At 34.9% G+C, this 27,500-nt stretch overlaps 1 protein-coding gene across 1 annotated transcript in view; it reads right to left on the reverse strand.

Annotated features, from left to right (window-relative positions):
- The window catches only part of Pde1a (phosphodiesterase 1A, calmodulin-dependent), a 223,373-nt gene extending 196,012 nt beyond the window's left edge, over positions 1–27,361 (reverse strand). Inside the window, exon 1 of the mRNA XM_013030653.1 lies at positions 26,940–27,361. Within this exon, the coding sequence (XP_012886107.1) occupies positions 26,940–26,992 (53 nt within the window). The 5' untranslated portion in view covers positions 26,993–27,361. The remainder of the gene's footprint in view (positions 1–26,939) is intronic.
- Between the last annotated feature and the right edge of the window lie 139 nt (positions 27,362–27,500).

Consider the following 27,500-nt stretch of genomic DNA (forward strand, 5'->3'; position numbering starts at 1 on the left):
TGGAGGAATATCAATACCAAATTTCAAACTCTACTACAGAACGTGTCCGTTTTGTGGTATCAACTTAGAGAACATTGAAAACACATGAACTACTGCAGAATCACTTTAGTCCAGTAATTATAAGTGATAGCAAAGAAGTTCCAAGAAGTCACATCAGTATAAAAGTTACAATTATTTTCCCCAAGTTAAAATACAACAGCTAGAAAAATGATAAGGTTACATTATGCTCGTTAGTGTCATGTGGCACAGCAAAAGAGCAGAGAGCAAAGCTGCTTTGTCCTAGAGTGCATTGTGCCAAATGCCAAAACAAGTGAATTTTCATTTTGGTAGAATTGCCACAGGTGAGTTGCAAAAACTTGACAATTTGAGAATCACAACAGAGAGTCCAATTATTCATGCAGAATAGGCAACCCACATCCTTGAAGTATCCAACAGGCTCAGTCAGCTCTCTGCATATCCCCATGTTTTCAAAAGCCCTGCCTCCTTTCTCCTCAAATATCTAGCTTCATCTTTTTCAGGGCCCTGCTAATCATTTTCTATGTCTCATAAAGTCTCCTTTGACTATTCCTTAGTAAATTCACATCTTAGTAAATTCATAGTATGTTTTTAGTATCTACTATGGATGAAGAATCACCTCTTTCGTGATGCTGCTTTTCTGACCATGTGTATTATTGGTTGGAGGTTCATGTATGTTTTAGATTACCCTTTGAAGACAGCATTTTCATGCTGCCTGTGTCTGGTTTCCCCAGTGAGTGTCTGGATTCCATTTACTCATTTGTTAAACTAATTAAAGAAATAAAATGTCACTGAAGTCTTTCCGAAGCCCATAAATCTATAACTGAGAACATGAAGTGTTCATTATGAAATCTGAAATCATGTACAGTTCATAGCCAGACAGCCTAATACATAAAGAGCAGACAGCAAAGGAAGTTCATCTTAATTCACAGATTATTTTTTATGCTTTGTGTGCAACTGATTTGCAGTTAGAATGTAAAAATGGATGTGTATAGTGTCCATTCCTTCTAGTATTAAAGATTCTCCATTTTAGACTACTTCCTGCTGTGCTCATAGCAAAGTTAAAATTATAATTTTATTATTCTTGGTATTAATAAGCTTGGCAGTACAGAAAATGAACTGAAGCTGATGACAGTCAGCTGCTAGAATAAATTACAAAACAATGTATTGTTTCATTTACCTTTCTAAGTCTGCTTTGAGCATCTGTTTTAAGGATCTTCCACACCAACAAATATTTATTTAGTGCAGATATTTTAGCTGAGACAAACATAAGAGTTTGAATAGTATTGAGCAAATGTTTAATATAAGATATCTAGAAGATTTAGAAGCGTTTGATTTGTACTACAATTACAAATACTGAACTATTCATTTTTATTTTTATACCTATGATTATAAAATAGTATTTGCGTATCCATTTCTACACAGGCACAAATTTGACAGCCACAGTGACAGTCTAATTAATATAGGAAATTTAAATGTAGTAGATTAAAAAACTAATATGTATGTTTAATTCACATAGAAAATGTAATTACTACAATTAATTCCATTGCATGATGAGGAGTTCAAACATACAGAGAAAAAGAAACCTGATGATTATTTCTTATCATTTTGGCTGATTCTGCCATTATTCTTATACTTCATGTTTATTAGATAGAGATGAATTTCTGAACCAGCAGCTTTTGAACCAATATCTAACTAAAACCATAAAGGAGTTATTCTTTTTTTTTTCTTTTTCCTTTTTTTTGGTAGGTCATGGGGCTTGTACTCTAGGCTTGGGCACTGTCCCTGTGCTCTTCAGCTCAAGGCAAGCGCTCTACCACTGGAGCCACAGCACCACTTCCAGTTTTCGAATGCTTTATTGGAGATAAGAGTCTCATGGACACCCGGGTTGGCTTTGAACCGCGATCCTCAGATCTCAGCCTCCTGAGTAGCTAGGATTACAGGTGTGAGCCACCAGCGCTGGCAAAGGAGTTATTCTTTCTTTCCCATTGACTGAAAAGGATAAATCAAAGCTTTAAAATTAATATATTCTTATAAGCCACACATACTTCTCCCATCTAATACACAATAATTTTTACTTGGTGGCTAATAAAATCAGTCTAAATCTCTATTTTTACTGAGTTCTATCTGTAGTTAGGAAAAGTACTCCTCTTGTCACTGATCTGTTTTGGTTCTTAGCTGTCAATATTTATTAGCTCCATCTCTTCTCCCAAAGACACTTCACAGTGACATTTTACATTCTACTTCCCGTCTAATGAACAGCTGCTTCTCCACTGTATGTCTCCACTCCTCACATGGTCTGTAGTAAATTACTAAATCAGTTACCCATCACCAAATGGGAAAATAAAAGCACTAAACTTGTGTTTCAACCTATTTCTTTCTCTGTGACACATGGCGTCAGTATGATGACCACTGATCCTTTCCCGCCATGTGCTGAGGCCAACTCCTACTGGCTCTTGAAAGTTCCTGGTATTTGTCTCTTCCCAGCTCCAAGTCAGTGACAAGTACAACCACATCAGCTTTAAATCAATCATAGTTGAAATATTTACACCATGGGAAATTGGCAAAAGCAACAAAACAGAACTTTTGACAATTCTTTGTGTAAATCTAGTTTACCAGAACACCACTGAGTGTATGAGTTCTATTTATAAAAATAAACTAAGTCCTGCCAGTGACCAGCTGTGGGGCTGTCTAGATTCCAGCTGACCACATAATAAGGGAGAATTATTTGAAGTTTAGGTTAGTAGACTGCAACAGACAGAACTCAAGAGAAAATGAGTTGAACCCATTATTTCTTTTAGAGATGGAAATTGCAGAAGACTGGCTGTCAAGATCTAGACTGGACATAAAGACCTAGAAGACTTCTGCTTTTCTGGTGGGCAATTCTCCGAATTACAGAAACAATAGTATTCGAAAATGAATACCACCAAGTTTCCCTTTCACAATTGTTTACCAATCCGCTTTGGCATTACTATTGTAATGACTATAAACCTCTCTTTTAACTGGATTATTTGTTCAATATAAGTTTTAAAAGAGCAAATACGCTCATTTAGCCTTAGTTTCAAAATAAAGTACACTAACAACAATGAAAACCACTTCTCATTCCTAGTTAAATTATATTAACTGTTTATAGAAATTTCTCTATTTAGTGCTTTTAGCCATGGACAGCATTTTCTCCACATACTGTTCTCATAAAGTAGAAAGTGCTCTGGACTGAGGATACAGATGCCAGGCTGCCCTGTTTTCTCACCACAGAACCTATGACCTTGGGTTTAGTCTCCACTAGTCTCTCTCTCTTTCTCTTTCTTTCTCTCTCTCTCTCTCTCTCTTTCTCTCTCTCTCACACACACACACTCACACACACACTCACACACACATACACACACAAATTAAATGAATATATATATATATATATATATGAATTAAACAAACTCACAGAAGATTCTACTTCTTTCTTCCACCGTGGTTTTCACTCTTTTCTGATTTTCATTTTCGTTTTTATTAATTCTGTCAAATAACAGTCTTTAAATCCCATGATACAAAGAATTTTAAGGAATAAACTATTCGTGAGGGGTGAAAATCTTGTTCAAAAGACACAGCTTTAGTTGGACTAGAAGAATAAGCAAGCTATTCTGTAATAGGTGATTATAATTTGTGACTATAATAATAATGTATGGCATATTCAAAGTTGCTGAGAGTAAATTTCAAATGTTCTCACCAAAAATATGTATTTGGGGTGATGAATATGTATGACTTGTTCCACATTATTTTTTAAATATTTCGTTACCTTTAAGAAGTTGTACAAAGGAGTTGCCATTCAACAAAGCATTTTATGAATACAGTGCATCTTGACCAATGTTACCCCTTTCATCATTCTCCTTATCCCTCCCAACCATAATCCTTTGCTCAATTTTCTTAAAATTGTGTAGATATGCAGGGTATTTGATGACTACATTCTCTCCCATGCCTCTCTTCATTTCTCTAGCTCCCCCTTGACCCTTAGTTGAATTTTATGACTCCGTTCTCCCCTACCCCCTTGTCTTCTCCCCTTTTGAGTATCTGTTACCTGCTGCTTATTTTACAAACATGAAAATAACATCAAATCGCACCCCATAAATAATGTGATTGTAATTTGTCCTTTCCAGTGAAAATATCTTAATCATGTATTGCTGATTTTAAAAATAATAAAATATTGTTCTACAAATATTTTCTTCACAAACTAGTTTAAGTAAAAGCAATATGACTAAAAGATTCAAATTAGCACCATGTTGTAATGATAGTATTTATCAAGCATGAGGAATATTTTGAGTGTTGTTGAGCACTTTTCCATATGCAAACAGCTTGCTCTCAATTCAGTCCTTTATGGCACTACCATTATTCTTGCATTTTACAGAGCAAGAAATAAAATTTCAAACGAGGCCTGAAATTCCAAGGTCTTTTGTGAAATATTTTCAGGGAGTCAAGCCATCACCATATGAATTTGCTGCATTTACTCAATAGTTTTTATCTGGAGTATAAGTCAAAACAAGAATAGCTCTGATTAGCAGTTGAAGTATTTTTAGTTTTTAGGCTCAGTGAAAATGTACATTTCCAGCACTGCTTGCTGACCAAACATAGCATATTTTAAGCATTTGTTTATTATCCCTTCATCATTTGTCCTTTCATTCAACAAATATGTATGATCAACTGCTCTGCTCGGAATTCTGATGAACACAAGGAAACAGGATGCTCTTTCCCATATGATGGGAAGATTTATTTAGTAACTTTTCAATTAGCTCATACAACAGTTAGCATACTAGACAGAATGAATAATGTTTTAACATTTAATTATAAAAAGGACTCTCTGAAATAATCATGAAATGAGGAATAATAAAAAAGAAATGCAGTCAGAAAATATTTCATTTAGTCGAACTGAATTTGCATTTACTTTTACTATGTTTTTTTACTTATTTCTTTCAACCTGTTTTAAATAGTAGGCTTGAGATTCATGATACCACAACAATCAAAAAGCAGAATTTGGACACTCTGTAAAAAATGTGTGTACCTGAGTCTTCAGGCGTTAGGATTCTTAACTAATGGAAAATGTCCTCAGAGATACAATGTTAATTGGTGTATAAACAATAAGGATATATGTGCAGATAAACTGTATGTAACCACGTATGTGATGAATAAGTAAACATAGATAAGTAGATGGAGAAACTGAACTGAACAATTATGATGATGATGTTGATAATGATGCTGATGAAGAGAAGAAGCGGAAGCACAGCAGCAGCAGCAGCAGCAGCAGAAGAAGAAGAAGAAGAAGAAGAAGACGATGACGAGGAGGAGGAGGAGGAAGAGAAGGAGGAGGAGGAGAAAACAGAGAGATAGGTAGATAGGATAGGTAGATAGATAGATAGATAGATAGATAGATAGATAGATAGATAGATAGATAGATAGATAGATAGATAGATAGATAGCATATAGAACTGGACAGTAAGCACAATTACAATTATTTAGTAGTTGAATATAGGCAAGATTTTGAGCAGTATTATTTTTGTTAACATTTAGAATTGTTGCCCACGGGATGAATAACAAAAAGTAGTCTAAGCTCTTAGCTGGTTATTATTGCTGTCAGATTCTCTATAGGAATGTAAGACCATGCTTCTTTTAGCTAGAGATCTTCCCCCACTCCCACATTCTCCCATTACTGCTTTGAGTCAGCAAAGTTTGATCCCTGAGTTTATGCAATAATAATAATTTTAATGTACTTGTCAATAAAAAAAACAAAGCAGTGACTTCCTAAATCCGCTTACCTTTCACTCACCCACACACTTACTCTCAGCTATTTAGAGATAAAGCATCTTCCCATGGGTTTTATATTTTGGCAGATGTGGGCTTGAATCTTGGTTCTGGTACCTACTAGATGTGTTAATAGATAATAAATTAACCAGCGCCTCTGAAATTCACTTTAATAATTCAAACCTGAGAAAATCCCTACTAGAATAATATACCTTACACAACAAATACAGAGGCATATTCATGTAGCAAGTGCTCATTATAAACAACTATCATAACTGGCCCTAGGCCTTGGCTCTTGCACATGCCACCCCTAAGTATTTCAGAGCTTAGACAGTATTTACCTAAAGTCAGTGGTAGATTAAAGAAAATAATTTGTTTTTCCTAGAAGATCATTTAGAATTTATGTAGACTCTCTACTACCAATGCTTTAATAGTTTAAATGAATGTTCTACATTGCCACTTCCTCCTGATCAATACTGTGCCCAGATGTTGCCCACTTCTTTCAATTCAAGGTGGCACTTACATGTAGAGAACCAACCCCTGGCCTTTGATTAGCATAAACAGTGGAAGTGTTATCAAAATTCAGGGGCTGATATATGAAAATTCAGGGAAAGAACTGGGAATCCACTTGGAGCTAATATACCCTCTTGCAGGGGGGAACTGAAAGCTCAGGATAGTGCTGGATTTGTTTCACTGCATAGACTCTGCTGAGCAGAACCACAGGCCTCAGAGTAACCTCTCTTGCTGCTGCTCTGTTCTTCCTTTTTTTCTAAATCTACCTCAATCAAGTAATGTACTCAATGATTAAGTACTCAATGATTAATGTACTCAATGAATATTGGCTTTAAAACCAAAAAATAAGATAAATTTGACCTCTAAAATCTAAGGTTATTCTCTCATAAAACACATATTTATCTAGCCCCTATTATACAGTAGACCTTGTGAGGTTATTAGAGACAATATGTATAAACCTAGCCCCCCTTCTGCAGACACAGAATAAACACTGCAATAAAAGAGGCAGATACTAGGCACATCATAACAGCTAATGTACAGCTACAAACTATGGTAAGTACTTCAAATAGAAATTACATGAAGCTGTGAAATAACCATTTTCTCATTTCGTGATTCTTCTTTGAATGTCTCTCTGCCTGGTCTCCCACCCATGGCATTGGAATTAATCGGGAGTATCACTGGCACAATGTAAAGGATAGGAATGTCAAGGACTTTTACAATTAGTGAACTTTCAGTCTGGTTGATCTTATTCAACTGCGGTCATCAGAAATACTTAAATTAAACCTTCCTGCAAGTAAAATTATTACTATAACTTAAATAAGTTCCCTCATGAGAGAAACTTTTAAATCACATTATTAATCATAACCAATAATAAAAATATTTTCATTATAAAGAACTTAAATAATAACATGTATTTTCCAGTTTTTTCCAGCTTCATAATACATATTTCATGGAATATTTTAATAAAAGTTTCTAAGTTTATACTTTGTGCAAATATAGTTATGAAAAAATTCAAAAATAATATTATGAACAACTTAATTAACTTCCCATTTTAAAGTGGACTCATAGTGTGAAACTGTAGACACACTTATGAAAGTATAATTTTTCAAATTAATTGTGTATAATATTTGAGTTTTTCCCAGCCATAACATAATAAAAATCATCAAAATATGAGTGTGGGAGTTGTATATTGAACATGTAAAAATTAGTACAATTAGAGGATCTCTTTACCTTGAAATAATATATAATCAGTTCACATAACTTGTGTTACCTGTGTGAAGCATTTCTGTTTCTTAAACTGTACTTTATTAAAATGCCATATGCTCCTGGATTGGGAGGATTAACATCATGAAAATGGCAATACTTCCAAAGGCTATCTACACATTCAATGTGATACCTGTCAATATTCCAATCTCATTCTTCAATGAAATAGAAAAAGCAATCTCAAAATTCATATGGAACAATAAAAGACCCCAAATAACAAAAACAATCCTTAGCAAGAAGAACAGTGCTGGAGGAATATCAATACCAAATTTCAAACTCTACTACAACACTATAGTAATCAAAACAGCTTGGTTCTGGCACAAGAACAGATCTCAGGACCAATTAAATAGATTTGAAGACCCAGAAATGAACTCACAGACCTATAGCCACCTAATTTTCGATAAGGGAGCTAAAAAAAATAGAATGAAGACAGCCTCTTCAGTAAATAGTGCTGGCAAAACTGGTTAAACACCTATAGAAAACTAAAACTAGATCCTTATATATCACCCTGCACCAGAATCAACTCCAAATGGATCAAAGACCTCAAGGTCAAAGCAGACACCCTAACCACATTCCAGGAGGGAATAGGAGAAATTCTAGGGCTCCTTGGCACAGGAAGAAATTTTATTATTAAAAACCCAGAAACATAAATGAAAGAACGGTTGGACAAATAGGATTGCATGAAACTGCAGAGCTTCTGGATGGCAAAGGACATAGCTAGCAAGAACAATAGAAAGCCCACAGATTGGGACAAGATCTTCACTAGCCATACAATGGACAAGGGTCTCATATCTAAAATATACCTGGAACTCAAAAAATTAAATCCCAACAACAAATGCTTAAAGAAACAACTGCCCAATAAATAAGTGGGCTAAAGACTTAAAGAGAAACTTCTCAGAAGAGGAAAGAAGGATGGCCAATAGACACATGAAAAAATAAATACTCAACCTCCCTAGCCATAAAAGAAATGCAAATCAAAACAACAATGAGATACCACCTCACCCCAGTTAGAATGCCTATAATCAAGAACCCTAATAACAACAGATGCTGGAGGGGATGAGACCAAGAGAGAACTCTACTGCATTGTTGGTGGGAATGTAAACTTCTTCAACCACTTTGGAAAACAGTACAGAGATTCCTCAGAAAACTCCACATAGAGCTCCCCTATGACCCAGCAATCTCACATTTGAGCATTTACCCAATTGATCACAAACCAGGCCATACTAAAGCTACCAGCACAACTGTTTGCCACAGCAATATTTACTATAGGTAAGATATGGAACCAACCCAGACGCCCCTCAGTAGATGAATGAATAAAAAAAAGTGATACACACACACACACACACACACACACACAATGGAATTCTATGCCTCCATCAAAAAGAATGTCACTACCCAATTTGTTAAGAAATAGAAAGGCTTGGAAAAAATTATATTAAGTGAAGTAAGCCAGACTCAAAGAAACATAGGTCCCATGGTTTCCCTTTTCTGAAATAACTAGTATAAGTCTAGGAAAAGCAGAAGATGTCAAAAGCTATGTACAGATAACCATATAACCTGATGCCAAGTGAAATGACCCCCAAGAGAGGGATACACGAGGTTTTGTTTTTCTTGCTGTTGTTTTTAATGTACTTATAATGTACTATGTGATTTTTTGTTTCTTTGTATGTTGTTTCCCCATGGTGTAACCCCTGTTTTCATTGTATTTGATTCCGGTGCCCTGCATCTTGTATACACATTTTTGTACTTTGGGGAGGGGAAGGGAAATAACAAAATGCTGAAATATGGCTACAGGATGACACATTGTAACAATGAGATATACAAGACACTATGTTGAAAACAACCTTTACAACTTTGCAGGGGGAGGAGGAGAGGGGAAGGAGGAGTTGGGGAGGAAAGGGATGGTAGAGGAAGAATAAAGGAGGGTTTAACAATGCTTGATAGGAAATGGACTTATTACCTTGCACATGTAACTGTAACCCCTCTATACAGTATCTTTACAATAAAAATATATATTAAGAGAAAAATTAAAACAAAATACCACAATCATTTTCATCAACTTGTAGAATAATAAAATGTATAAGATTCGTGAGTAAAGAGAAGACTGACATTTAAATATATGCCTATCCTATACTTGTGGTCTTCCATACTATTTCTTCAACAGTTTTCCACTCTAAGGGTACACACACACACACACACACACACACACACACACACACACACACACTATGGTTCAGTATCTTCATGCCTACCCATCCCTCTCAGAGCCAGAATTTCCTGCCAGCCTTACCTGCATCTGGGTAATTTGGGCTCTGTGATTTCTCCCCACACAGAAGCTGCACTAATAGGATTTTATCATTTTATTCTTGCTGCTGTTCTCTTTTGCTTTGTTTTGGTTTGGCTTGGATACTTTTTATTCCAACATTTTAGTAAAGTGTAAAACTCATACTGAAAATTACATAGATGGTAATAATTAGCTTGATTGTTTTTCATAAATTAAATATACAAGGTAATCAGAATCCAGATTTAAAGAGAAACCAACAGAATTTTCCTACTTCCAGAAACTCACGTTCAAGTACTTTCAAGGATTCAATACTGTCTTCTATTAGAATGTCTTGAAGTCTAAAGAAATAGAGTTATAGACAACAAAAATTTTGAAGAAATATGCTCAGAAATACTTATCCCACAAATACATATGCTTAAAGTCTCACTAGATAGCAGTTAGCCATACACAACAGGGAACTTCAAAGAAAGCCTAAAATTTAACTAAACTTCCCAATTCATAGATAATCTCAGCTCTGTAGACCGTACCTAGGCATAGGAATTTCTTTCAGGCAACTACAATAAATACTGCAATCCCAAAAGCTAATACTGTGGTTCTCACAATAGAGATGACCCACTTTCAGTCTACTGCAATTGTATTTATAATGGGAACTTAGACTATTTTTCTTCCCCCAATTAACTAAAAGCAAGAGAAATGCCTGTCAGTTCTCTTTCCATCTTGTCTGTCATTGTTCTAAATTGTTCTCTCCATAGTCACTCTGCAATGACCTTAGGTTTTCTGGGAAGACAGGATCAATAACATCTTTATAACAAAGGACTAAAACTACCATAAGAACATCAGAGTCTGGTGGGACAGATCATCCGCAAGTGAGAATGTTTACCAATAATGATCAGGGTGCACCTTGGAGCTGGAGAAATACACTGAATTTTTGGTAGCATTACTATTAGTGTTGAAGACCAAGAATATGAAAAGCTTTTTCTAGCAGGAAGTCAGGGAAGGCGTCTTGAAGAAGATAGCATCTGAAATGGTAGCTGCAGCATGCAGGAGTCAGCATTGTTCAGACAAGAGGCAGGGGAGAGACTCTGAGGCAAAAGAGCAGAGTAGACCCAAAGCAGGTCCTAGATATAAGGAGTCATACAGAACGACTGTAACATAGGAGTTGTGACACGATGGAAGGAAAACATGAACTGGATGGGGAGTAGTGAAAGGGGTTAATACTGACCGAAGGATAGAAATGAGCTCACTGCAAATTTCAAAAGAAAGCAGTGGCATAGCCGTAACAAAGTGTTAAAGACCAAGCTGTTAACTAGAGAACCCAGGAAGAGTGGAGAGAGCTGGGCATTAGAAGCTCACTTTGCAAAACATCATAAGCTTTAGAAGGGAAGGTGAAAGGCTTTGACATATGGAGGCATGAAGAAAGAGTAGAGAAATTAGAAATGTCCCAAGGACATAATTGAAAAGACTTAATAATTACTTTGTTAGGAAAGAAAGAAGTGAAGAGAGATCAAAACTAAGTCTAAAAGACAAGGTGATTAGACACACAGGGAAATGTTTTATAGTTTCTTTAATAGACATCAATAAAGGTCCCCAAAGCAATTAGTCTATGCTGTTCCTATGAGCACCATTTCTCCAACAACAACTTACTGGGAAATAACTATACGTATCTTTGGTATGATTAATAGAATGTAACATAAAGAAAATTCTTTTCCTTGTTCACACTTTGTGTTGTCCAAAGAAGTTGCATTTTAACCAAGTAGTTTATAAATATAATGTGTCTTGATCCATGTCACCCCTTTCAACATTCTCATGCATCCCTCCCAAAACACCCTTTCCCTCAGTTTCCTTGATTTGGTAGAATAGTCACTGAAACTTCACTTTCAATTAAGGAAATCCTGCATATTATATCTTTTTCTCGGTTATTATTAAAACTAACACCCACATAAGATTCTAGAGAATTCTATTGTTGTCCTTAGATAACAATATGTGTGTGTGTGTGTGTCTGTGTGTGTGTGTGTGTGTGTGAAAAACTACTAAATCTCCTGGGACAAAGATGTCCCTAGTATTTCATGTTTGGAAGAATACTTGCTTACTATGTTTTTGGAATTATTTAGAAATCTTTACTAAAGGCACTATATTTGAAGTGGTAGAATAATGAAAACACTACTTATTTAAATGCACTTCACTTCTAGGATGGACCCACTAGTTCATGGTGCTTTTTTCAATAATGATAATGTAGCCAGATTTGTACTTAAATTGGCACTAATTCAAAAAATGGAAAACACTTTCTGTACATCCTGGGAGCTATGTGGCTGTGCCAAATGACCAATAAACTTAACTAAAAATTCTTATTGATTCTCCTGTTCTGATTTAGGAATCACATAATAAAAAAGTGTATCCAAAATTAGAATATCATTTTGGGCAAGTTAATAAAGAGAAATAGAAGCAGCAGACTGAAGATTTTAATGAGTTATGAGTGAAAAAGAAATTGTATTGCACTTTGATGGAGCAAAAAATACTAAGAGTAAAATATTTTAGAAGGGACATTTCTAAATAACATTGTCTAAGCATTCTGCTTAGATGATTCTCAAATGTGGAATAACAGAATTTTTTGAAGCACTCCCATTCTGTAAGGGCAAATGCCCACAGTAACACACCTGGGACTCTATATGGCCACTCTGCTCAGATTTAGACATGTTATTATTAAATGTCTCTGTGTTTGATAGATATAGGATACAGAACTCCTTAAAGTAGCCTAATAATATATGGCACAATGGTTCATTTTCTGAGTGTAGAGTACATTGATCTTTAATAAGAAATAACAGACATTTTGATATCTAGCAAAGAAGAGGAAAGGAAAAAAAAACCAGCAAGAAATGGAAAGGATCACCAAGACACTCAAATGAGAAGAATGAGGAATTTTAATGGAAGCTAATGGCCATCACCAGCTTAGGTTGACACAGAGTCCATGAACTAGCACAGGGATGCTAAATTGCCATTGGAGGAAATAGGACAGGAAAACAATGTCCTTATAGGTAGGAAGAAAGACCCAGTGGAACAAATTATCCTAATTTTTCATACTTAACAAAATTATTCAACTAGAGCAACTTATCTTTCACATCAATTTGTCTGAAAGTTGACACAGGAGAATCAACAAGAACTGTTACACAATGTCTAGTTCACTGGTCATTTGGAACAGCTATTTAACTCCCAGAATGCAGACAAAAATATTTTCCATTTCTATTTTAATTAATACCAATTTGAGGTATATTATTATTATTATAGCAAGCCATTGAACTGAGTTCATCCTAGAAATGCAATGCATTTGATGTAAATTGTATGCTTACTACTCTGTACTACATAAAATTAAAATGCTTTAGTAACAATTCCCAAATATTTGATTCTTAGATAAAATAGGCCTCTAGAATCATTATTTTTTTGTCTTAACAGAATGTGGGATTTTCTTTCTCTTTAGAAAATAAACTCTTAGTGTAACATTTCAAAAAAATAAAAAATGGTTTTAACAACACACATGAAAACGTATAGCACCCAAGAATGGCCTCAAGTACATTGTCAGCCTGCCCACAGGCCTTCCTCCCTCCCTCTCCTCTCTTCTCCTCCTTTTCCTCCTCTTTCCCTCTTTCACTTCCTCCTCCCAGCTCTATACAGCTATGTAGCAGAGGACTGCTACATAATCTTTTTGCCTTAGCCTCCTAAATGCTGGCATTAAAAGCAAGTGCCACTAGGTTTACCTCCTACAGACTGGGGGCGGGGGGGGGGGACGCAGGAGAGGTTTATCTATGTGTGTATACCAGAGTCTTGAACATGTTAGACAAATACAGAAAATTCTAACAAGGGAACTTTCAGCACTGGATATTAGGAAATTCATGGCCAAACATGCCTTAATAACATGGCTGTCAGATTATACTTTAATAATTTCTGTTGACGAAATCACAATTAAATCTAGTTATAGTCTTGCACAACATAGAAACCACATCTTTCAGTATCGCAAGGGTCTTTCTTGTGGGAAAATGTTGTTTATATTCTGATAGCAACTAATTTCTTCAGTTTAGAAACACTTTCAAAGCAACTGCCTGAGCTTTATTATTTCTTTTTCCTTCTCTTTATTTCTTCTGAGTACTTAATGTCCTCAGATTCCTACAGAGTGCTCTATATGTGCATGGCAGTTCTACATTGGCTTAGTTGCAGCAGTATACCATGTGATGAGGATATCTGACTTTTATTCAGGGATTTTATTTCTCCTCCTTACTTCTAGAAGAGAAAATTCTCTATGAAACCCTAAGCTTTAAATAATTTTACATAACTAGACACACATTTTGGGAAATTCAAACCATTTTCTTGGCTAATGAAGATGGACCACCCTCAAAGAAGCACTATAGGGCTGATTAGCACATGTATTAATGCATTAATGGCCTGCTACATGGATGAAGTCTAGCATGAAAAATGTACTTCACCTATTTGCTCTTCATATCATTGATCTGAAATGATCAGTGATGTTTTGACTTTCAGTTTCTTCTCTTCTGAAAATGGGATGAATATTGTTTTCCTTCACAAAGAACAACATGCAAACAAATAGTAGAATACATGTGCCACAGTTAAAAACTTAAAACTTTTGTTATGAATTCTAAACAACTATAAATAATCATAATTCAAAATGGCATTCATTTGGAATTGTCTCCTTTTCCCCCAAGTGTGGGTTTAAGGGTAATACTTTACAAAGTCTTTTGAAGATGAAGTGCAGAAAAGGCTCCAGGTCCACAGAAAATGCTGCCAAATGTGTGTGTACGGTGCCACTTGGGTGTGAGAATCCACATAGAACTTCCATCTGTTATTTCTTAATTTACCCTCAGCTGTTTCAATAATGTCACACAGTTCATTGTTTCTCAATCTCTTCAAAATATTTCTTCTTCTTCTTTTTTAACTCACACTAATCATGGTTATGTAATAAAACATTAACTATTCTTTCAACTAGGCAATTTTGTTTGCCTGGCTTCTCAGAGAGAAGATGAGAAATGGTAACTGTGGAAAAAATTTCTTGGGTCAGACTATCTTCCAGATAGTATAAATAAGAAAGGAAATAAAGGAATAAAACGGACTAGTTGAAGGGAAATGAATTTCAGAAAAATAAAAGAGACATATTTGGAGGAAATTCAGGAGAAAATATTTAGTGTTACTTTAAAATATTACTTTCAGGGGATAATAATAATCATTATGTATAAGTGAGAGGTTTTGACAAATAATAAGCAAATAAACTTGTCATACTACAAAACTTTTAGCATACTTTGTAAATCCCCTGTGATAATAAATGTGACAAGTATCATTGTCAATGCTTATTTGATGCTTTTGTTCACAATATGTTACGTGAATTGTGTCCTATGACAAAATGACATTTTAGAAATTCAAAATGCTGAACTCAATTGTTAATTGGATTTGTCATTTTTAATATCAGACTATACAGGCAGCAGCTCATGTTTTCAAAAATGCATGTGGTTCCTCCACCTTAACTCCGTCACCCAAACCAGATTCAGTGCTACATTGTTCTATCCACACATGCTCAACGCTGACCAGCCAATTCTAAAACCTTCATGCACTTTCATAGTCCCTTGCTTTTTTCCTCATGTTCACCATCGTCTAGAGTCTTCCTCCTCTTCCATTTCCTATTTACTTTTCAATGGTCAATTACAATGATTCCTTTAGTACCGTAGCTGTTCTGAAGGAGAGGTACACTAGAAAACTAAGGGTTTAAGAAAACACTAATCCTTTAGTCTTCCCAGGAAATTTGGATTTAGTAAGTCTGAAATGTCATCTGGTTGTTGAGAATGAAGGAGGGGGTAACAATGTTCAACAAAAAAGGTACTTATTATCTTACTCATGTAACTGTAACCCCTCTGTACAGTATCTTTACAATAAAAATAAAATTACATTAAAAAACATTTCCCCCAAATTTGGCCAGTTTTATGAGAAGCTCTGCTTTAGAGAGTTCAGGGTTTTTTGTTTCTATTCTTTGTAGACTTATACCCTAAAAATACATTTTAGATATTTTTTGTCAGCCCTGGGGCTTGGACTCAAAGCCTGGGCGCTGTCCCTGAGCTCTTTCACTCAGGGCCAGCATCTACCACTTTGAACCACAGCACTGCTTCCAGTTTTCTGGTGGTTAATTGGAGATACAAGTCTTATGGACTTTCCTGCCTGGAATCACGATCCTGAGATTTCAGCCTCTTGAGTAGCGAGGATTACAGGCATGAGTCACAGATGCACGGCTTGTTTTAGACTTTTTAAGATGACAACTTAAGCCCTCTTCACAATCATAGGCCCTTAACCTAACAGGAACATGTTAATATAAAAATAGGTTTTTATATCCAATAATGAAACTGGTATTATTAAAAGTTTTCAGATTTGTCTGCTCTTCCATTCCTGTTGTGTATTTATTATATCATTAAGGAAAACAAGTCCCAAATTTAGCTCTAACTTAGCATGAACTTGGAGAAATTTGCAGAATATATCACAACTTTCTATTCTCAGACCTAGTGAATCAGTCTCTGAAGTGAGGGCTACAGATGCTTGCTTTGTTTTCTAAGATGTAATTCCAATGTCTATAGCAAATGGATTTATTTTGTGAATTTGATTCAAAAGAGACATTATGTAATTTGTATAGCCTTTACAAATACTTTTTACTCATTAGAGTGGTGTTTGAGAGAGTTCAGTAACAGAAAGCATCACAAGTATAGCCGATAAAAAAATGTCATGTTTAAAAGATAGTAAACCTCAATCCCAAAAGAATACATAGTATGGATTTAACTCAAATGTAATTTAAATGCATATTACTGCTTTCAAAGCTTCCTCTCTATGTCAGACATTGATCAAGAAGCACTGTATTCATAGGCTGCTTTGTTAAATGGCAAATCCTTTGTACAACTACTTCAAGATAAGAAAGACATTCAAAAAAGAATATTAGTAAAACTAGAACTGAACTGCCCAAAATTATATAAATAATTTATCATCTATTAAATATCCAATTTCCTTAAGAGAAATAGTATGATACTTAATAAAAAATCAACTATGAAAAAAACTTGGGAAATATGGGTAGCCATTATTAGTGTAATAGTTTATGCTTTAGACAATTAGGTGAGACTTTTTAAACTTTTAACTTATTCAAAGACAAGAATCTCAGGCATGCTGTAACCCAAGAGTCATGTGAAGTCAAGTGACCCATTCTCCATATGGCAGTCATTTGGAACTCTCTGCTCTGGTTAATATATTTTCCTAGTTAATCAGGCCACTTTATAGCATGAGAGATTCAGGATATATATTGTTTCTTCAATGATTGAATGAAGTCTAAGTAAATTAAAGAAAAAATTACTGATACTAATTGATCCAGTTATTCACACTTCCCTGCAGCTGACTTTGGAATTAGTCCACTTTGGTGACTTTCATATTTTCCCGGTGGGACAATAGCAACTTGACTAAATAAGAATCAATCAAGCCTTGAAGAAATTATATCCATATCCCCTTCCTATAATTATTGTGGGAACCAGTCCAGGCTATTCTGCTAGAAGAAACAAAATAGAGTAAAAGTAAGTCATAGAAAAAATGTCCCTCTATGCTGCCCAGCCCTTAGAAAATGCACCTCTGGCCAGAGGTGCATGAGAAAGACTCTGAAACAAGCTTTGCATAGGCCATCAGAAACAGCCCACCCATGAACTCATGTAATGTTAAGCCATTATGTTTCAGAAATATGTATTAATAGCAGTTGTCTTCAGTGTCTGAAAAGGTATTCTGTGATTGTGGAGCCTTTAGTTCTAAATCCACTATGAGAAAAAAATAGTTTTATTGGTAGGAAGACAGCACTTAAGAAAGTATTTTTGTAATAAGTTATATTTGTTCAAAGGTGAGATGGGTTATAGATACTAAATTCCTTCATATTGCAATAGTTCTAGTCAAGGATAACACAAATACACTTATTAACTCAACGTTTATGTATTTCTCTTCCTTTAATGTTTCAAAACTGTACGCTAGCACTTTGTGTAGTATCCTTTAGATGATATTCCTTTTCTCGCTCTAACAGATACTAGAAAAAAGAGCCAAATATTATTCTCCCTTATAATGCTCTTGGAAGAAGATGCTAGAATTCTAAGCAAAACTTTCCTGTCTGTGGCTTACCTTGAAAAGAGAAAGATGTATGTAGACTTAAGAAAACAAATTATTTACTACTATATCATTCATTCATGTCAAAGGTCACTAACTACTGGTCTATCAGTAGGTTTTATTTAATTTTTAAGTGTTTTTAAAGATTATTAACTATCTTTTGTTTCTGATCACTAAAACTTCTGTTTCATATATTTATAGTACTGAGCTAAGTCCTTTAAGTATTTAAATTTGAAGCCGTGGTTAAATTCTTGCTTTTTTTTTTTTTTTGTCGGTTGTGAGGCTTGAATTCTGGGCCTGAACACTGTCCCTCAGCTCTTCAGCTCAAGGCAAGTACCCTACCACTTCAGCTACAGCTCTACCACTTCAGCTTTTCTGGTGGTTTATTGGAGATAAGAGTTTCACGGACTTTCCTGCCCGGACTGGCTTTGAACCACGATCCTCAGATCTTAGCCTCCTAAGTAGCTAGGATTACAGGCGTGAGCCAACAGTGCCCGGCTAAATTCTTACTTTTGAAACACATTCTCTTAAACGTTATGAGAAATATATGATGAATTTAATAGTGATTCTAACTTCAGGTATCTTGATTATTTTTAAGGAGAACTGACTCCTTTTTTCAAGTAATTATACTAGAGGGATGCTTACAGCAAAAGAGATGAACCTTAACTGGCCAGTTGCTCTAGAAACAAACATCAGAAGAATCAAGATTTTGAGACCCTGTCTCAATTTAAAAAAAAACAAAAAGCTAAGCACTGTGGCTTATGCCTGTCATCCTAACAATATGGTAAATGTATGTAAAGGACTCAAAATCTGAGTTGGCTTGAGCATTAATGCAATACCCTATTCAAGAAATAACTAAAAGCAAAAGGAGCATGGTTCAGTAGTAAAGCACCTTCCTGGAAAGTTCAAATCTCTGAGCTAAAATACCAACCAGTACAGAGAGAAAGAGAGAGAGACAGAGACAGAAAGAGGCAGACAGGCAGACAGACAGATAGAATGCCAAGGGATCTCATAGTTTAAAACATCTGGATGCAGCTGAGAGCAATAGCTCATGCTTCATTCCAGTAATTCCAGACATGAGGCAGAGATTTCAGGATCATGTTCAAAGCTAGCCCAGTAAAAAAGATAGTGAGACACCCATCTCAAAAAGTTAAGCTAGTAGTGGTTGCACATGCCAGTGATATGATGGGAGACATAAGTGTAAGGAATGTGGTCTGAGACTGGCACCTGCAAAAACATGATATCCTATCTGAAAAATAACTAAAGCAAGAAAGTGCCAGAGACATGGCTCAAGTGGCAGAGGACTTTTCTAGTAAGAGTAAGGCCCTGAATTCAAACCAAAAACTTTAAATTAAATGTAAATACACTGAATGACAAAATAGTGGAGCAGGAAGTTCGCAAAAGTCTATGTTCTACTTTAGTACTGTTTCTGAGACATCACCCCTGGAATGACAGAAGCATTAGAGATCTCTAACAAACAAATGGTGACGAGTTGTTACCTGTCTCTGCTTTCATTCAAATTTTGATTTCATAATGTAATCTAAAGAGACTTGACATAGTAGGAATTTCTATTCCTTCCCCAATTAGAAATCACAAAATGGCCACTTCCTCTCTGTGTGCTAATTTCACAGCCCTATTGTTTTTTGGTAACATGGTTGAAGGTTCCCAAAATTTTGATCCTTAAAATAGTCCAAGTAGATATTATTCAAAGATAACATGATTTCCATAGTAAAAGTCCACAACTTCCAAAGTCTATAAACAATTGTTTAATAAATATAAAAGTAATACTTAACGATCATAAGACACCAAAGTCTAGTCACCAAAGCACTAAAAATGGACACCATCTTGAAGTACTCCGACGGAGTAGGGGCTATACTACAAAGATCAAAATTCTGCAGATGTTCTCATCTTTCCCTTCTAATGCTCTGTGATTTGCTTCACCCATTTCCAGCAGCTCAATTCAGGAAACATTGGATTTACCCCAATTAGAGCTTATAGCCAAGTGCTGTAATCAAATACATAAATAAACTAAAGCTTTCCCATGGGAACAAACTGTCAAAACTTTGCTGTGTCCAGGCACAGAACTGAAGAGATTGGCTTTATAAAAACTGAAGGCTTTTAAAAAAGCAATTCTATCTCTACAGACTCACAGGTCATCTTTTAAGCAAGTTTCCATCAGAATGACACTTTTATTCCTTTACTTTTCTCTTAACATAATGTGTAACAAGCCATCACAAATATAAAAATTATCAAATGTTATAAAAACCATTCAACAGAACATTTTGCTTGAATGATCTTAATTTTCCTCATTTCAAACATTCCAACTCTTTGAAAAGTCATTTCTAAATCATACCAATGCCCAAGATAAACACAAGGATCACCAAGCTATCTGGCTCAGAAATGAAGATGTGTGTGGCTCTGTGTAAGATATAATTTCCCAATTTATAATCTGCTCCTTAGTCCCAGCTTCATACCCAGAATTATTAAATGTAGATTTCACTCCTTGTGGAGTTATTCCAAGATTGCCTGCATATAACTTGCCTACAAATATACTAACTTTTCAGTGTCAAGTAGTTCTTAGCATAATTAGTAATCCCTAAAACTGATGGTGATAATGATGGCCAGAGGTTCACTAGAGAAATGTTGACTGGATCATATAATACCAGAGAAAGTAAATTTCCACCTGAAATTAAAATATATAACAAATGGTAGTTGATTGTCACATAAAATTAGAGCTATTTCCATTCTTATCAGGAAAACAGGTATATTATTAACATCTATCTGATCTTGCTTTTGTGATAAACATTACCTGCTTCACATTAGAATGTGCTTATAGGTTTGCTTTGATCTTTTCAATGTATTTTGAGTTCAGTTATGTTATTTAATTAACTAAATTAATTTGTTCATTGATTCATAAAATTATATTGTGTTTGTATGTATATATAAAGTTATATTCTTTAAGTAAAATAATTTATATATTAAAATAACTTACTTTATCTCTAAAAGTATTTTTAACATTAGAAACAAGGGAAAATAGTAAATAGAATTGTGTCATTTTGTTAATGACACAACTGCATAATCATTAATCATTCCCATTTTTAAAAGTTTAAACTTAACAAAATTATCCTTGCAATTAAATTCATTTTCTTTTCTTCCTTCTTTTTCTTTTTCTTTCTTTCTTTAAATAATTTTTCAACTACTTTTATCTTATAGCCAAAAATGTGTAAAAATATGTAGAATCACATTATATTTCAGATCTGAGTCACACAGAACTTTTTTCCCTTGATGAAACTTAAGCTGTATAAAAGTAAAGGAAAATTCATACATTGCTGTTAATTTTTTGTTTACTTTCTTTCAGTCTAATGATTTTGTACTAAATTGTATTTCTACCTAAAATACACATTTCTGGGGGTAGGCACATATTAAAAGAAACTGAAATTTTAAAAAACTCCACATTAAATGTCTTTGAAACAAAATATCTAATAATGTATCAAATTCTTTAACATTCTGAAGTGACTTGAGTAGTGTATTTTTTGCTGATTGTTTAATTGTTCCAAAGCACTATAAGAAAGATTCTTGAAATCTTTATATAAATTCTTTTTATTTATTAATTTTTTAATATTTGTATATTGTTTATTTTTTCCACTTTGGTATTTTTTAATTTTTATTTATTGTTATTATAGAGTTGATTTATAAAGGGGCTACAGTTACATGAATCAGATAGTGAGTAATGAATACAATTCTTTTTGAACCCTGTCTCCCCCTTCCCTTGTTCTCTCCCAGTTTTTCCCTCCTGTCCCCACCCACAAGATGTGCAGTTCATTTTACACATCGAATCTGATGAGTACCACTGTTGTATTTGTTATCTGGACCCCTTGTCTAGAAAACAACTGTACATCAGTACTGCTGGGCAGGGGTTCTACCTTACTAATCTGAAAAAATTTGAAATAGAGTGTTGTCTCTGCCTGTTTGCAAACTCTGGCTTCACTTTGACACTGATGTTTATACACTGAGCAGAAACATGGGGATAAACAGTAATGATTATACTCCAAAGTGTTTATGATTCTAAATATACAATATCTATAATAAATATAGAACATGCCATTCTCTGTAAAGCAAAATCCCAAATCTCAAATTATGAAATCAGTATGCAGATGCAGCAATAAGCCCATATGCACAAATTGTGTCTTTTTCTAGGCTTTCTTATCCCACTCTCCTGCTTTCTGTGTTTCCATGTGAAGAGAGGATGTCTGCCAAAAACACACTCAGAATTCCACTGCTAACAGACACTTGTAAAAATAAAACTTTTGAAAACACACAAAGAGCGAAAAACAGCATGTTCTCAACGCTATGAAGATCCCAAGATGATTTTATTGGTTGTAGGCTTAACAGCCCCACATTTGGTGACACAGATCTCGACTGAACAGACCAATCCTCAAGTCTAGGGTAGATGAAGAGCTAGAGTTTGATTTTATTTATAACTTTTTTTTAGTGGTACTTTTAATGGAAAATCACCACAAAAATAACTAAACCACTTTGGGACCCTGAAAGAAGTTCAAAAGATTGTTGCTTTCAGAGAACACTGAAAGAGATTAACCCATGAAAAATCATTTCATCTTATTTTTAAATGCATTCCTTTCACTGCCTGCTTGTAGAAAGAATGTAAAGCAGCATATGGGAAAAGATGTACATTTACTAGAACTTGAAAAAATAGGAATGGAGGTGTGGCTCAAGTGGTCTATGGATCAACTCCAATAGAACCAAACAAGAAAATTGAAACATAGGAAGAAGTAGCCAAAACTCAGACTTAAAATTCATGGCAATGAAATTTCAGATAAGGAATATTTTATAGCTGCAATTTATTTAGTAGAAACAGGTTTTTCTTGCTATTATGATCTACATTTTATTTATGATGTGGAAGTATAAAAAATATACTAAATATTAGGAGTATACAATGATGTGGAAATAACGTCTGCAATTATTTTACTGATGCTAAACGAAAGTGCTGAATTTAAATCTGTTAAATCATGTAGTTTTAAAATATAATTCTACATATGCAAGTAACAAATATATAATTCTACTTATGCAAGTAACAAATGATTATAAGTATCAAAGACAAAGTTCCCATGTAATATAGAATAAGAAATTTTTTAATCCTCAAGTCACATATCTATAAAAGAACGCTAATATTGTGTTGGTTTATATCTTTGATTTCAAGAATCAGTATAACTGTTGTTGTTTTTTTCCTTTTTCTGGTACTCAGGGCCTAGACACTATTCCTTTGCCTTTTCATTCAAAGCTGATGCTCTCCCACATGAGCTGCATCTTTTTCCTTGCTAGTTAAGAGCTAAGAGTCTTACATATTTTCCTGTCTAAGTTGGCTTTGAACTACAATCTTCAGATCTCAGTCTCTCAAACAGATAAACTTACAGGGGTGAGCCATCAGTTTCTGGCTTGAGTTAGTATTACTCTAGTTTATAAATGGTGAAAAGAAAAATTAGACGTAGTATGAACATATATCTTAAATGTCTAAAGAAGTCTTTTTAAAAATAGATTTGATGACCTAACTATGTGGGTTGATTTGGGAACCTTTATTGAAAGAGGCCCAGACATTCTCAGAACAGGATTTAAATAATGTCAGATTCCTCCAAGTCGTGGTATTTTATCTAGCCATGGAATTTCAAGTTTCAATAACCATCATCTACTTAAAAACTCTCAGCTTACATCTTATGATTGATGGATAGTTTTTACTTTCTTAAGTTTAGGAAAACTATACTGATGAAAAACTGAGGGTAATTCAATTTCAAAAGCTAAATTTATAAAAATATCTTGATCTCTTTTCTTTGGGTCACTTAGATGTCTGAATTAGTCGTTGCTGATATCTACCTAATAATATCATTACATTTTTATTAAATATTTTGTTAAAGTTACAACATGACTTATTAACCTATATGAAAAAGATATGCTTATGAATCAAGTGGGTGGGTTGATAACCAGTGATCAAGGCCCTTAGGAAGTGGGGTATACTTCAAAAACATACTAAGCAGAAAAAGCCCAAGTGGGTCTCTGACCAGAAATGTCAGAAATGTATCCATGTAAAACACATGAAAACGCAGAAATAATGAAAGGGAAGGAGGAGAGTGACACAAATAAATACAGTGGGACTTGTGATATGGGAAAACATATCAAAGACAAGCTTAACCTTGGCCAGGTTGCCCCAAAACACCAGTAACTACCAGGAGACTGATGCCACCTTTGACTCAAAATCAGCCCAAAATATTCTCTTTGGAATTCTAATTATTTGAATCCCTTAAGGTACCCTTGACCTCCGATTCTCTCAATAACAATTTATACCTTTGTCCAAAACAATCACAATAATGTACATGCCAGTTGACTAATAAATGCAATTCACACATGTAACTTTAACAGTTGGAGATCCATTCCTGCACTTCCTAGAAACAATTCCCCAGGTGAAATACACTCCTCTCTCTAGTAGCTACATTTTCTCTTCACATCACCAAGATCAAAAGGTGATCACTGGAATTTATCCATTCCAATTATCTGGCAAAGAATTATATATATCACATAGCATTTGTTTGTATTTTTTAAATGAAAAAGTGGTAAGGTTGCAATTCACCCAATAGTACTTAAGCATATGATATGATAGATCAGAAGTGGGGCCGGGCGCTGGTGGCTCACACCTGTAATCCTAGCTACTCAGGAGGCTGAGATCTGAGGATCGCAGTTCAAAGCCAGCCCGGGCAGGAGAGACCGTGAGACTCCTATCTCCAATAACCACCAGAAAAACCAGAAGTGGCGCTATAGCTCAAGTGGTAGAGCGCTGTCCTTGAGCTGAAGAATTGAGGGACAGCGCCCAGGCCCAGAGTTCAAGCCCCACGGCCGACCAAAAAAATAAAATAGATCAGAAGTGGGAAGATTTGGCATGCAAATCACTTGTATTATAATGAATACATTATAATTATATTACTTATATAATTATATTAAATATATAAATATAATATATATTTCTATATAAATATAATATAAATCACTTGTACTGTTAAATTACCCCACTGAGAAATTGATGGCAAAGTAAATCTGGCTTTATCCAATGTAATCTTGCCTTCCCATTCCGTTTTGGTACATCATGGACCCCATGTATATATGTATGATAGCACTGTCATACCTTTATAAAGTTGCAAGTATACTTGGGAGAAAGTAAAGATTAATTTAACAGGATTGGGAGAAGTAGGGCACAGGTGGCTCACACCTATAATCCTAACTACTTTAGAGGCTGAGCTCTAACTCAGGATCACTGTTGAAATCCAGCCTCAAAAGGAAAGATCATGAGATTCTTCTATGATAAACCAACAAAAAGCAAGACATGACCTGTAGCTCAAGTAGTAGAGTGCTAGTCTTGAGAACAGAAGCTCAGGGATAGAAACTGAGTTCAAACTCCTGGGCTAGCAAAAATAAAAGAACTTTTGAGGAAATACAATGAATATACATTTGGGTTTGTTTTCCCATATCACAAATCCCACTGTATTTATTTGTGTCACTCTCCTTCTTCCCTTTCATTATTTCTGGGTTTTCATGTGTTTTACATGGATACATTTCTGACATTTCTGGTCAGAGATCCAGATGTATATATAACTTGGATTTTTGACTACTGATATTACTACATAATGTTTACAAATACATACTTAAATAAAAATACATACTTAAAAAGGCATTTGATGATACTAAATTCATTCATCATACATTTAAAACAATTTATGTTCAAAATCATATGAGATTTATTTGTACTTGCATTGGTTTAAGCATTGTAAGTGTATATTATTTCTATTAATATTATGGTAACACTCAGTACATAAATGTCGTCACATTTTATGTAAATATGTTCTTCAAGGTTCACTTTTACTCTCTATGTAGCAATGACAGGTATTCCGGAAAATTCTATTATTCTGTATTTTATTCTAGATTAACAATAACAGCCCTTGACTAACATTTAGTGATGTGACACTCAGAAATACCTAGCATTGCTAGCATTATCCTAAATTACATATACATATATATATATAAATATTTAGAATATTATTTTGGAGTATAAAATACACACACATATATGTATAATTAATTAACTTCTTTTTTTCAAACACATCTGCTTTAAGAGGAAAACATTATTTGTGTTCACATTCCTTACAAATTTAAAATCATTACTTCCCAATTCTGAATCCTAAGGTACAGAATAAATAATGAAAGAATTCAGAATTAAGGAAGCAATGAAAAAATTGCTGCTCTCTTGAACAAAAAAAGAAAAAAAGAAAAGTGACCTTCCCCCGGAAGATTCTTAGCTCAATCAGTTCTCAATCCAATTTTGCTGGCCATCAATCCCACTAGAGTCTACAATTGTTCCTTTCACCCTATTACTTCCCTAACCACTGCTCTAATGTTACTAAACAGGCTACACAGTGCACATGTGAGCACAGAAGTTACCATGTTCAAGTTATCAGGACACATTACTTCAGTAAGATGCAATTTATAGCATTAATACACTGCCCTTGGGGGTAATCAGTTGAAAGAACCAAGCATATCATTTCCTATTTACAGGGCTCTGCCATGACCCTCAGAAACAGTCAGACATTGCATAACACTTTCCAACTTTTTCCAGTGCTATGTCATTCAAGTGTTTGAATAGTTAAGATGTTTCGAAAATATATTTTGAGGAGTTGATAAGAACTGGTGTTACAGAGTTCCAGAATAAAAACAAAATGACTCCTTCAGTATGAACCAGGTTACACTTCCAGTACACTCTGAGTGTTCTGTTGTAGTTTAGTGCCAGGGTCCGTAAATCCAGGATGAAAGAAGAAACTATTGTTGCCCACAGCCCTGGAGCCACCTGGGATGTAGCATTACTTACCTAAAGATGGGTCTCTGGAGATGCTTCTTCCTGATTGTGACATGCTCATCCATTTAAAGGTGAAAGTTTCACTTCTTCCTGGAAACCTCTCCAGAAAATCCAGGGAAAGAATAGAGAAACTTATCCTGATTTCTCGTGTTGAAAGGAGCCCAGAAGGAAAAGAGTAGTTTCCTCTTTCTCTTTTTGGGTGCTGGGCGAAAACTTCCCTGTTCTCTGCCAGCTGAGTAGTGTGCCCATAGAGGCCACATAAGACAGGCACGTCGGGGCACTCCCCCACACAGAGCAGGGTGTGCAAAAAACACCGAGAGTCACGTTGAAACAGGCCAGAGAAATGCACGGGACCCTCACAAACAGAGCAAAACAAACAGAAACTTTCCTACCCCAAGTGTCACCCAGGTAGGAGCTCCCTAAGTTATTGCAGCCATGAGAGCACTGTTTCCACATGCTGGACAAACTCGGAAAGGATAAGTCCCTCCCTGTCTTTAAAACAGCCTGTTCTGAGGCTTCACTTTTTTTTCTTCTTCAAAATAAAAGTTGTACAGCTGGTCCTGTAGTCCCATG

This window comes from Dipodomys ordii, unplaced genomic scaffold (assembly GCF_000151885.1).
Source record: "Dipodomys ordii isolate 6190 unplaced genomic scaffold, Dord_2.0 Scaffold5, whole genome shotgun sequence".
Lineage (NCBI taxonomy): Eukaryota > Metazoa > Chordata > Mammalia > Rodentia > Heteromyidae > Dipodomys > Dipodomys ordii.